At 43.2% G+C, this 13903-nt stretch overlaps 1 protein-coding gene across 1 annotated transcript; it reads right to left on the minus strand.

Annotated features, from left to right (window-relative positions):
* Positions 1-892: 892 nt before the first annotated feature.
* Positions 893-3101, minus strand: LOC307261894 (photoreceptor outer segment membrane glycoprotein 2-like; the record flags this gene model as incomplete). The annotated part of the gene is made up of 3 exons (XM_080042571.1): positions 893-1165; positions 1677-1923; positions 2521-3101. 3 exons carry the CDS (start codon positions 3099-3101, stop codon positions 893-895), a joined length of 1101 nt encoding a protein of 366 aa, XP_079898697.1.
* Between the last annotated feature and the right edge of the window lie 10802 nt (positions 3102-13903).

The following is a 13903-nucleotide window of genomic DNA, read 5'->3' on the forward strand; positions in this document are numbered from 1 at the left end:
ATAAAGACGCTAGCCTCTATACAGATGAACTGTTCCTGTGCCATGAATCAATCTGACCACGCTCGTGTCACAATTCTTTAAATGCCCTCTCATCCATAGAACAGTATGATCCATTTTCCATCAGCAGTATTATTAAATCCGTTAAGTTATTCCCAGACGAGGCAAAAATATGCTGCATTCTCTCATTTCACCAACCTGAAACAATTCCTTGATTAATGAATTTAAACGCATTAATATCTCATAGCCAGAAGCAACACTTTATTAATCTACATGCTTTAATTAAGCAACCTCCAAGTCCCCCTCCTCTCCCCTCCCCCAATTGTTAAGCTGTACTATTCCCTCTAACTGTTTAAAGGCAGAGAAAGCACATTTACTTTTGACCAACAAAGGACCTTGACATACAATGTTTTTTTGTTATGGTTCTGGTAGTTTATTGCAGCAACAAGGATTGAGGTGTTTTCATAGGACCATGGTGGCATTGCTGAGGCACATGGTAGTGACAAACTCTTAACAGATTAGAAAATGTTTTGTCATTAGTTTTGCTTATGGGCATTTTTTCATGGCATTGTTTCACTTCCTTTGGTTTACTTAACTCAGCGAAAATGCACAGAAAGGATCCACAAATGATAATTGATGTAAACATCCAGAAATTATATAAATTTGTATGTTCATCAACATGCACTTTCAGGACCCACATTACACATTCGTCTTCATCTAACAATATTTCAAGTTAATTTTCAATACTACAGTGCTTCAAAGTGTGTGACGATGACAGCCACATAATACACAGGCAGCAAGATTTGTAAATTTGTAATTTGTAAACAACAGATCACATGGATCAAGACAATTACTTAGGCCTTCAGGAAGGCTTTTCACCAAAGCTGTACAAAGGTCAACTGGCTTCATGTGTTTGCTTGGGTGGCACATTGTCTGGCCCATAGTGTGCTTTTGAGGTGGACGGTACGTTAATGTTGGGGTCTCCATTGTTGGCTGTGTCTATCTGGTTGCACTTGCCAAGGCTCTTGATGATGTTCAGGTTGGTGCGGGCCGTTTCCAAAAAGCTGTTTTCCAGCAGCCAGCCATCGGACTCGGATTCGGGGTCGCCCTGTCGCAGAACGTTTTCCAAGGAGGTCTGGAGGAAACGAACCCCTGTCAACACTGACAGCTAAAACAAGAAACACACAGACACGAATGTCAGCAAAAACCATGATTCAAGAATTCAAAGAAAAGTTTTGTCAAGTTCCGCCTTATGGTTTTCTGTAATTTCCTTATTTTGGCTTTTATGTTCATGAGTAAAGGACAATTAGGAGAATCCACTTTAAGTGCTGTATGAATAATAGAGAAATAATATGACAGGAGAGATTGACACACGTATTAGAACTACAAGTCTGTTAGCTTTACAGTGTTAAGGTAAAGGTTGAGGTGACACCCATCATTTAGTAAAGTAAATAGAAACGAGAAGTCTCATTAATTAAAAGAGAACTCCCCTGTCAATTTCTCAAAGTACTGTTGCCACAAAAATCCACGTAGTCATGTAGCTTTGTTTTATATATTTATTTTTGCATATGTAACAGTATTCCCCCACACCTGAAACGTCACATTTAAAAAAGAAGAAGGTGGAATTTACTTTGCCCATTGAAAACCATTTTGATTGTTACCGACTTGTTTCCCCTCACCTCAAACAGCCAGGTGATGAGGACTGTGAGGCCAATGGACTGCATGATGTGGGTGTAGTAGTCCAGCAGTGCCTGGCGGCAGCCTTTCATCCACAGGTTGAGCTGCTCTGTCTGGTGCTCGTAGTCAAAGTGAGCAGAGTTGTTGGTGATCTGCTGCTGGATGCAGGGCCGCGGGGAGTTGGTGTTGCAGCAGCTGAAGGGCACGCCGTCCACCAGGTACCTCCCCTCCACATTACTTCTTAATCGACTGGATAGCATGAGAAAAGAAGGAGAAGCTCAGGGCCGTTTTTTTTGGTGCATTACTGTGTTAGAGATTTGGGACTGTACAACAAGTGTCATGGAAGAGGGGATATGTAGTTTTCTATTTGCTGAAAGGCTGTTAGTCTGACTATTGTGCGGGGAAGAATACTATAATGTTTTAGTTTGCGGCATAATTTAACATTTAAAATTAGTTAATTGTGTCATTTTAATTGGAGTTTGACAGTTTAGTTGGCATCTTTTTATTCTAAAACAAAGTACCTGGAATATTACTGATTTTGTATCTTTTGCCATGTACTTGGAATTCAAACTTGATCCACTTCAATTATGAAAACCATTATTCAATTAATATGTTATGGTTTAAATTATAGAACACTATCTTATATTTGTTTAATGTTTTGCCTCATTTGTTGGTATTTAGTGTGAAATGATTTGTATACCAAAATATATTTTTGGAATTTGAGGCTTTATTAGGAGGGTGTTGCAGCTTTTTCCTATATCAATAATTATGATACAGCCCCTTTTTGTCACCACTTCAAGTATGCATATACTTGTGTCCTCATTGTGTATACTAATTTGCACTTACTCCACCACCTCTTTTTGGGACATGTCCAGGTAGCGGCTGCTGATCCACTGGATCTGAAACCAGTCTTTGTAGCCCGTGTTTCCGCAGCACTTGAACTCTATCTGCAGCATGTCCACGGTGCGCTTCAGGAAGCATCTCCCAGGCGTGTCTGTGTCCTTGTAGAACTTCATGGCGTCCGTCAGACCCAGGTCTAGAGACTCCTCCAGCTCCCCTCGCGCGCTGTAACACATGAGACCCCCCACCAGCACGCAGAAGGTGAAGAAGAAGGTACACACGATGTAGGGCAGCATCATCAGCTTCCAGCGCAGGAACTTGGTGGTGTCTGCGCAGTCGTAGCAGATCTTCCCACCCAGGAAGTTGATGGCACAGGCGATGAGGCCCACTGCGATCAGCATGTTGGGCACGTAATGGATGTCCCTCTCAGCCATCAGCTCCTCTCGCTTGTTGAGCTCCACCTTGAGGAAGATCCCCATGCTGAAGAGGATGGCCCCCGTCACCACGGAGATCCAGTTCAAGATCCATAGCACCTGGGCCAGCTTGTCTCTCTTGGTCTTGGTGAACTTCACTCTCAAGACCGCCATGGTGCATATGTTTACGTTTTCTCTCCCAAGTCCAGGGGGGAGGGGATTAAGGGAGGGTCACACAGGTAGAGCGGGGGAGAGGAACACGTTATCCTCCAGGGGTCGTGGTAGGGGACCAAGGGGAGGGGGGTTGGTTGAACAGTTCTTCGAAGGTCCTCTCATAAGCAGCTTAGCCCGGTAGTCATGATCAATATCTTGCGGACGCTGCATTATGGTTGCACTGAATATGCAAGCAGGTCTGTATGCAAAAGTGTGAAAAATAAACATTCTCACATGGCAGGCACAATAAGTGGGCATGGAAACACTGTTAAGGCAAAATACGAAGAGAGGTGAGCAGTTTTACAAAGCGTAAAAGGATCTGCATGTGAGACACTGAGAACATATCAGTAAAATTAACTTTGGTTAAAAAAACAACTATAACATGATTTCATTCTTAATCCAGTGATCCAAGCTTTTCTGTCTGGACAAAGTTCCCGAAAAATATGATTTAAAATATAAATGACTCCCAAGAGCTCAACTATAGGCTACCTACCTTATTCTGGTCAGCATTCACCTTGAAAATCTGACATCATTCTATGTCCTCTCGTATCCAGTCTGTTTTCATGCCTAGATCCTCAGATTTAGTCTCAAGAGAGAGAGGAGAGTGGTCGTACTGACACAGATAGTATGAAGGCAGCCCAAGCCGCATTGAGAGCAAGACTAGTAGCCAAGTCCTGACCCTCCTACTAAGCCCCTTTAATCATTAATCAGCCCTGGGCCCTTACGAGGGATTTGGACCTACCTTCTGCCACCTCCGCAAATCTGAGTTTCCCGGCACTGTGAGACTGTTGGATGATGGCCATTGTGTCTGTGTCTCTGTTTGTGTTTTCATTTGTGTCCAACTTAAAAGTAGTGTAAAAGTGCAGACATACAATTGGACATTCTGAATAGTGATGTTTTGTAGTTCATCCTAGGTATCTCCAGCATCACCATGAGCACACATTTTAATTGAGGACAGCTTATAATGTGAAATAAAAATGAATTTCATGTTCACAGAAATAATAAAAATTCATAGTTTTCAACAGTGACCACACACACACACACACACACACACACACACACACACACACACACACACACACACACACACACACACACACACACACACACACACACACACACACACACACACACACACACACACACACACACACACACGCACACTGACACACACTGACACACACTGACAAAAATGTCTCTTCTGGCTCCAGCAGCACTACAACTAATGACAACTAATGATTTTTTTTATTGATAAATCTGCAAATTATTTTTATTGTTAATTGTTTTGTAAATAGATGGACAAAAAAATTAGGTATGGTCGCCAGAATTGACCAAAGCTCAAGGTCTTCAAAAGATTGGTCCTGTCCGACCAATGGTCCAAACTCCAACGATATTAATTTTACTGTCATGTAGGACACAAATAGTCTCAAATCCTCTTATCTGAGAAGTGTGAACCAAAAAAAAGAAAACGACTGAAACGACTATTTGAGCATCAAAATAGTTGCCAATTTAATTGGGCAATCGTCTAATCGTTGCAGCTCAACTCTTGGGGCATGTGATGCTTTTGACCACTATGGTCAAAAACAGGATGTCATAGCAGGTGTTTTTCTTTTCAAAGTGGTGAACAAATGAATTGTGACATCACTGACTGAGGCGTGGCCAAAAGTGTCAAATGCCTGAGAGATTCAATCACTAAAGAGCTCGGTAGTTGATTTCCCTCTGTCTTTTAAGAAGTTCATTTTCACTGCCTGCTGCGAACTCACCTCTCCTGCATTACATATTCTCTTTCCAACTTTCATTACAACACACACACACACACACACACACACACACACACACACACACACACACACACACACACACACACACACACACACACACACACACACACACACACACACACACACACACACACACACACACATACACATACACACACACACTGATATACAGTCACACTAATAAATAGTCAACCACGTGGCGAATCAGCCAATGAAATGTTAACTGAGAGTGAGATTAGTGGATTAGCGTGGACCAAAGTAGCTTGTGTAAGAAGAGAGTGTTACTGTACACCAGACCAGTCAGCAAATCCACACTCACGGCTGCACCGGACCAAGAGCAAAGTTCTCAATGGAGCTACCGGACGAATAAACCACATCTCCAGGTAGGTAAGGACATTTCAACAAACCTTATACTTCCTCTACGGAGGCTCCTCAAAATCACATTCACACTTTAATATGTTACTCTACAATCCATTGATCTATTATGGACACAAAATAGGTTTTCCAGGCTTAAGTGCACAAGACATTTCAAGGAGGCAATCTAAGTACATTGCATTAGCTATGGTTAATACACACATAGTACAATGTACAAGATGTGTTCATCAATAACCATGTTTTGCTATAATAAACCATAGGTAATAGGCCCTTGATACCACCATGTGAACTTCCTTGTCCCCATGTGGATCCGTGGGGTGTGAGGGAACCATGCCTGATACAGAGAGCCAGTGGGCGGCTGCCTTGGCTAGCAACAACATAAGAGCCATCATCCGCTGGTTACGGAAGCTTACAGCTGAAGGTAGCTACATTAGGAGCATTTGGCTGCCAAATACCTGTACTTCTGTCTCCCGCTTGTTTGATTGATTTAACATTTCATATCCGTCAATACAGGTGAAGTTGACGTGGAGGAAATCCTACCGACTTTCAGCTGCTGGGTACAGAGGACATCAGAGTTTGCCAAAAAGGAGTTATTAACCCTCTGTAAGCATTATTCCTTCGTAAATCATGTTTGAATGTTGGATTTCCCTAGAACACAATAAGGATCTTGTCTTTTGTCTGACCCACAGGCTTCAGCCGTTGTCAGGGCCTATGGATGTTCCTTGACCGGAGTTCTTTCACCAGAGTGCATATGCTGCTACAGAGACTGAGGAACCTGCTCACCCTGTCCAAGTGGGCAAGAATGCATCTCAGTACAGTCCACTTCTGGCACGGTACACACTTAAGAACATGAAATGATGGTATACTGTAGAAATACCTCACCTTCTGACATGTCTTCTAGAATATACTAAAACTAAAGGTGCACTATGCAGTTTCAGGTGAGGGGCATTTGTAGTTATTTACTCTATATGTTTTCCATATAATAATAACAATAATCTAATCATTTTGAGGCACCTGGAACCAAACGTAAGATTAGAATATGTTTTTAAACAAAGCTGTGGGCCCTGGGGCGCCCTTAGCTCAGTTGGTAGGGCGTCCCCCCCGGGGCCCAGCAGCAGACCCGGGTCGTTCTCTGCATGTCACTCCCCTCTCTGCCCCATTTCACCTCTGTCTCTCTTCACTATCAATAAAGCATAAAGATGCCCAAAAAATATCTTTAAAAAAAAAAAAGAAAAGCTGTGGTCCCTGATGCTGTAAACAACAAAAGTGAAAAAGTAACTTTTCAGGAAGCTTTCTAACTTCAAACAGTGTTCCAGGGATCACATTTTCCTCTGAGGAAAGTTTGTTTATTCAGTTATGAGAATATACATTCGAAAAAAAGTTACATAGAGCACCTTTAAGGTTTTGATGTTTTGTTGTTGTTGTTGTTGTTGTTGTTGTTGTTGTTGTTGTTGTATATTTAGGCGTTGGGGTCCCATGTGTGGTCTGCGGGGATACATTGGACTCCCCAGACATTAAACACGGTTGCTGGAACCGTGAGCACAGGGCACTTAAGCAACACATCTGGCTGGGACGGCTGGTTCAGTGGTGGGGCATCATGGGCCTTCTGCCAAGGTCCCCTGGTATGGATATGATCAAACATATTACATTATATTTACGTGAAGAACTGTTGTGACACCTCTTGAATTTTTTGTTTTGTCTGATGCTGTTTGCAGAGGCCGACGAGGTGAAACGCATCTCTCGGATGTGGAAGGAAATGGGTCACAGCTATCGGAAAGCTTCTCTCGAGACACCTGGGTAACACAAAAGATTTGGCTCTTTGATGGTGGAATTCCAAAGCCATCTGTACTTATTTTCCTCCTGCTGAAGTGTCTCTCTTAACTCCCTCTCTGCTTTTCCTTTTGCTTACGTTTGACCAGATACAAGGAGGGAGAAATGGAAAGATTTAGGTCTTTGATACAAGGGATGTTGACTCAGCTGGAAAGACAACATGGGTGCATTTGGACTTCTGATGATTGCACAGACCAGTGCTACCCTCCTCCTAATCTGCAGGCCCTGCTGAAGCTCGTGCTGCTGCCTCATATCGACAACATGTCAGTCCAAGCGATCGTATCCATCCAAATACAGCATCAATATACAGTACATATATTTTGTGGAGCTGTTTCCTTCTGCTGTGCTCTGTTTTAGATAAATGCTACATATTTGTTGTTTGATTCAGGTTGTGTACTTCTTAACCTATTTGCATCCTAGCTCATGTACTTTGTCATGGATATGGCCAACTTCCTGCAGTGCAAAAACAACCTCCTCCAATCTTTCTGTCATGCTTTTACTATTCCCCGGAGCTTTTCCCAACAAATCCGGGCCTTCTGGATGCTTGATCGTGGACACGTCAAGGTATATAACCAAGAATCAAAATTGATTTTATGCATTAGGCCAGTGAAGGCTGGCTGTGATGCGAGTGCGACAAGAGGGCCAGTAAACCTTCTTGTTAATTACATTAGTGTCCTTGCTTCAGCAGCCATAATGGTCTGCAGGTGACACTAATTGGCCACTTGAGTGGCGCATATATGAGTTATGTACTAACGCTCCACTGTGCGATGATGTCACTAGCAATGAAAAGACAGTTTACCTATTTATTTTGGAAAAGGTAAACTGCATTGATAAGACATGCATTGATAAGACATTTGACTGTTAATTTATTTAAATCCTTATCATGCTGCTTTATGTCATGCTGCATTGAAATTTAGGCCTCCATGGAGCTCTTACTGAGCCCTAGGGCTGCTGTTCCCCGGCTCTCATGGCAGCATCGTTGTATCCTTCACTGTCTGCTAATGAGGAAGCAGCCTCACTTGGCGTTACGCTACCTCCACTGGACCAGACCTGCAATAGAGAACGTCAAGGATGCTAAGCTCTGTGCAGATGTACTACTTCGAAACAGGTGCATTGTGGGACACCTTGATATCTTACTTGTCATATTTATGATTATCTACGATATTTAGGTCACTTCTAACATTATCAAGATTATTTTGTCACATTGGACTCATGGTCATTATTGTGTGTTGTTGACAATGTCTGTGGTCTTTCAGCTGTGTCTCTGAAGCCTGGGCCTTGCTGAAGAGAGGCCACACCAAAAGCGACGACATGGTCTTGCACTTCCTCCAGGCTTGTAATGAACTTGGTCGGCGCACAGAGGCTTTAAAGTACATCCCAGTTGGATACAATGTGAGTGGATCTCTTGTAATGCAGCAGAACAGATGTACCAGAGATATTCAACCTTAAATAACTGTTTTTTGGCCCTAACATGTTTAACAGGGTGAAGGGGACAATGTCAATGGGACTGAGACTGCAGGGGCACAATTGCCACTGATGATGAAAGGTAAGTCAGATCAAATGATCAAATGAATAGAATATGAAATAGTATCATTGCGACTGTGAGATTTAATTTTAATAAAATAATACCATCCAGCAGGTAGGCCACCCTGCCCGCTGTCTGCCACCCTGTATCAGGCTCAGCAAGCCAACACAGTGTCCCCAGAGGAGCTGCTCCTGCTAGTCAGAACGGCCGTGATGGAAGTGAGAAAACCACATCCCAGGATATGGTAATGTGTACAGAAGAGGTTGGATTGTGTAGAGATGTAGGCAGGGGCCCCCAGAGGGACTCAGTGGATCATTTCTCCGGGTTCTTTATTCCAGTGAGGTGGTGTGGACGGAGCACACAGAGGGAAAATCAAACACCAGAGAGATGTTCCTGTCAAAGCAGGCTCTGGGTCATCTGGCGCCCAGCCCCTCCCCAATGGACATGGTGGAAGAAACAGAGCAAACAGCACGCACAAATGACCCAGAAGAGGAACAGCCCATTCATAATGTATACATTTTCAACGTCCCGGCTAAAAGATAATGGATTTTCTTTTCTTTTTTACAACAAGCTATTAGGAAATAATGCCCTTTATTTATATTCTTGCCCTTGCAGCTGCCTGTGCCAACAGAGCACATGTCTCCTTCTGAAGATCTGAGCTCAGAGTCTGTCTCCTCCTTTGCCTCGGCCTCCTCCTTGTTTCTGCTGGGAAATGGCCACCCTTATGTGTACAAAAGCACCTTGACTCTGCAGAGGATGTCTTCTCTCATTACTGAAGGAGAGAACCAAGGCGAGGAAGAGGACGACGAAGAAGAAGGTCGTGGGACCCCTTCGCCCAATGACGCCTTGCCAGATGACTCAAAGTTAATGGTGCCACTAGATGGCGCCACATACCCCATTTTCCTCAGCTGCAATGATTTGGTGGAGCTGGTGCTCTCTGCAGAGGGTAAGCTTTGTGTTGGATTTTATTTGCACTCACATTATGGCAAGACACTGCAGGTGAATTGGGTAATAATGTTTCGTCATAGATATCAGCATGAAACTTTGCTAGTTGATTAATTACATAAAAAAAAAATTTGTATTACAATTTTTCCAGAAATGTCTTAATACATTTGCTAATTTGGCAATATCTATGTACATATGTAGAGGTCTTAGAAATGAAATGTTGGCATATCAAAATGTCTCATAAATCAGACAATTAACAAAATATGAACAAATCCTTCTGTATTTCTTAAAAATGTTTGTCGAAAGTGATAACCTCTGTGATTTGAAAAGTGGCAACTTCGTCTCAGTTGACGATGGTGTGTATAGATGAATCCATCTGGAGTAACGAAATGATGGGGCTGAAATGTGGTCTACTGATTGTTCACATCACTGTATGAATTCTTATCCGCAGGTCAGATGCCCTGCTGCAAAGGAGTATATGAAGAAGAAGTTCATGTTCCTGCAGACGTCACTGATCTGTGGAGCTCTGCAGTGTCACTCAAGCAAGAGGTCCAATCAGATTGCATTCCTTATGAGCTTTTCGGTTTTAGTGAGGCAGCCACGCCGTACTGTTTCCTGGAAGAAGAGCTTTCTCAGGTAGGCAGCATCCCTCAAACATTACACACACTTTAGGTTGATTTTCACAGAACTTTTTTTCAAAATGAGGCTCTTTGTGCTTAATGCTTTTCACTGCATGTGCCCAGAAAACATATGACCTGCACAAGCAAGAAGAAGCAGAGATATATTTCAGTCAAGGCTTCCAATCTGCCATGTCTGAACCTCACCAGAACCTTCCGCCACACAATCCTGTTGCTTCTGGCTCAAGTGATTCAGCAGGCATATTCCAGGACATCTCCAGTATCTGCTCCACACAGCTGCAGATCAGTGGTAGCTCATTGACCCACAGCCCCACCTGCAACATCGAAACTACCTCTGCTCCTTCTGACGCTGCCAACGATGGCTCCTCCCACAAAGCCCAATTAACGACAGGTGACCCTCGTGTTGAGCGCACCCCATCCTGGCTCGATCTCTGCACAATGGGCAGCTGGCTGAACCAGGACTCCCAAACCCACATAGCTTCCTGTGGTCTTTTACCTGCTACAGAGCCGAGGGTGGACATCACGTCAGGTGAAGATTTTCAGATGTGACTGCAAAAGAGCAATTCTTTACACAAACAAGACCATATTCAAACCTATGCCATCATTTGGTGTTCAGTTTTCAATAGAGATAATGAGATATTTGCTACAAGATTCCTTAGCAGTACTCTGCTATCAATATGCTAATTAAAAAAACATTTAGGGAAATTCTAGCAATTGCCTAAGCCTGAATAGTTAATGTGTGTGTGTTCTGGCAAAAACATAATTGTATGTCAGGGGTGCTGTTTTTCACCGCAGGGTGGAGGACACAGGTACATGCAGCAAATAAGGGGGGGGTTCTTATTTTCTCGCAGGTTTGTGAGGAAGTGAAGTGTCAGAGATTTGTCCTCTTAACCTTGCTGCATCAGTCAGCCATCCAGAAAACAATCCCCCCCCTCTCTCTCCCCCCATGGTTTCTATGTGGGGGGATGCTGCACTGTCTTCCACTGCAAGCGGCACACCTCCCTCCATCTGCCAGGGTTGTGCTGATCACCGCTGGGCCTCAGGGAGCTACGGCCTATTGCCTCACACTGATGCCCCAACCTTGTCGCAGGGACAAGGGTTAAAGACATAACAGTGGAGCAATGTTGCATAAAATTAAAAGAATAGTGTCAGATTGATTCCCAGACATGCATTAAGTGTGTCGCTTGGAATATTACATCTCAGTAGAAATCGAGGGTGACAATGTTAACCCATTCTCATTTACAATTTTGTTTCTTTTTGTCCACAGATAACAAAAGGCCTTTTCTTGTGCCGAGCCAACCGTACTCCTACGGTCCGGCTAGTTCTATGTGCTTCTCCGTAAAGCAAAAAGAAGACAACACAGACGGCAAACAGGTACTTCTTTCTACCAATACAAACTAGTGCATTGAAGCTTTGTTGTGTTCATCATCAGATTAAAGCCAGTGTAGTCAGTAGGGGTCACTATTGTTCCAGTCGAGAGGCTTGACAGCGTCCCGGATTCGGATGATCTCATTTCTGGTCCCAGGGGATTTGGCCTCATCACAACCCAGCAGGTGCCCTCTTTACTATCCTTCATCCCTCTTTTCTCCTGTCCTCCAGCGTTAACAGCATCGCTTTAAAGATCTCCGCCTACAATGATGTCATTTTCCAAATATGAAGGCAGTGTGTCAGGGGATGTGAATCACATGTATTGTATCACTTGTCTTGAAGTACTGAGTCAAATGTGCATGAAATATAATAACAAAATATATATCCATATTTTTTTATTGATAAAGGTTGTAGAGACGTTGCATAATCGTTCTACTTTTCTTGTGTGTCGCATTACACTGGCAAGCAGTGTGTGCACTGTTGCACAGTGCACTGACGTTTCATTGGATAATTGTTTAATTGGGATGCAGTCAGCTAATAATTTTGTTCAGAATTAGGGACCATATGGAGCTTGGCAGGTGAAACATAATTAGGTTGTGTTAATTTATGATTATCATACCTTGGCCATGAGTCGCCTATACTGTACCAACAGCGTGTGTCTATCACAGCCAATCTATTTGGGTTGTACAGTGCATGCATGTAGCGAATGCATTACACTCATTAACTTGCTGTCTCTGCGTGAGTGTGCTTCCAGGGGGTTGTTTTGAACCAAGTGCTGATAGTCTTATCTAATTGTTCGCCAAGGCCAGAAATGATGCTTGATTATGTTATTGACTAATGTGTGAAAATTAGTTTAAGACGAACCCTTAATGGCTGATCACACTGCCATCTATTTAATACCAGATTGGCTAATGATAAGAAAATCAGGATATTAAACAAGAGTTTAACATTTTGATCTCATCCCATATGACCTCATGCCAAACATGGATCAAATCATAGATGCTCACAAAGAGATCGTGCCCGCTTAAAAAAAGATATCACAAAATGAAATGTTATCGACTTTTGCTGTCTTTATGAAAATGCCAATATTTACACAGAGAGAGGCAGGGAGTGGTGTAGTGTTGAAAGTGTGTTGTGCCTTGAAATATTCAAGATTCGAGGGGAGACGAATGGCCTCTATTAGGAGCATTTAATCAGTGCTCCCAGTGTCCTGCGCCCCCTGGGGAAAGATTAATGGGTACAGGATATTTCATCAGGCCCTCCACATCACTGACCAGGATATGAGGCTGTAATTGTCTCTGTTCCTTTGCTTGTTGTTTTGTGTTACAGGCAGACAAAGAGGAGCCCGCAGGTTGGAGCAGTTTGGGGAGGGGTACACAAGGGGCCATAAGAAGTGGGAGGACGCGTTCAAGGAAAGGAAAACGGGTGAAGAGAGCATGAGGATCGAAAGTCCACCTGTGACACATAGGCCAGCGCATGGAGAAAAGGACTGAACCAGAAAGATATTCCTCTATGTCTTAACATTCTTAACATGATCTTTAATTGGAGTCAGAAGTACATTTTGCATCCACATCTGGATTTGACTTATTGACCCAAGGCAATAATTTACCGTGTGAGGATCAACTCAAAACCAAAATTAATTTGCTGATTACTGTGCAGACCTGATGGTCACGGAGCATGGAGACTTTTCCTCTTGAAGTGATCCATCTCCCCCTCCCTCATCAATCAGCTTGGTCGCATTGTTCCGACGGCTGCTGCCTCTGCTGCTGCTTCACCCAACCCAGTGATATTGTCCCGCCACGCCCTTTTTCTTACACTGTATGCCGCAAGTCAGAGACCCCCACTCAATAATGAATTTCTCAGGAATTATTGATAAACATGAATAATTAAATGTTTTGCTTAATTAATACTCCAATAAAAAAAGGCTTTTATTATGCAGTTTTAACGATCTGGTCAACATTTACCAGGATGCATGATGGTAGAGAGAAAAAAAAGCACAACATGTAAAATGCAGTGATGGTTGTCCTTGAAAATGATTCCGCACTTCCTCTTGTGAAAAAAAGGATGTTTGCTTTGCTGCCATTGCATCTCATGAAAAATGGATGACCTCCCAGTGCTTCCATGCTGCCCATCGCTCCCTATATTTGCACAGGAGAGCCCAGGGATTGCATTTGGGTAAGCATCCTCCTCCCTCATCTCTTCCCTCCCTCTGTGGCTTGTTCTGGGGCTGAATAACTTAACACATATTTCAGCTTGACACACTTCTGCTCATGGGTCTCCCCCGGGTGCGCAGTCCATCCA

Source organism: Ammodytes marinus, assembly GCF_949987685.1.
Source record: "Ammodytes marinus genome assembly, chromosome: 15".
NCBI lineage: Eukaryota > Metazoa > Chordata > Actinopteri > Uranoscopiformes > Ammodytidae > Ammodytes > Ammodytes marinus.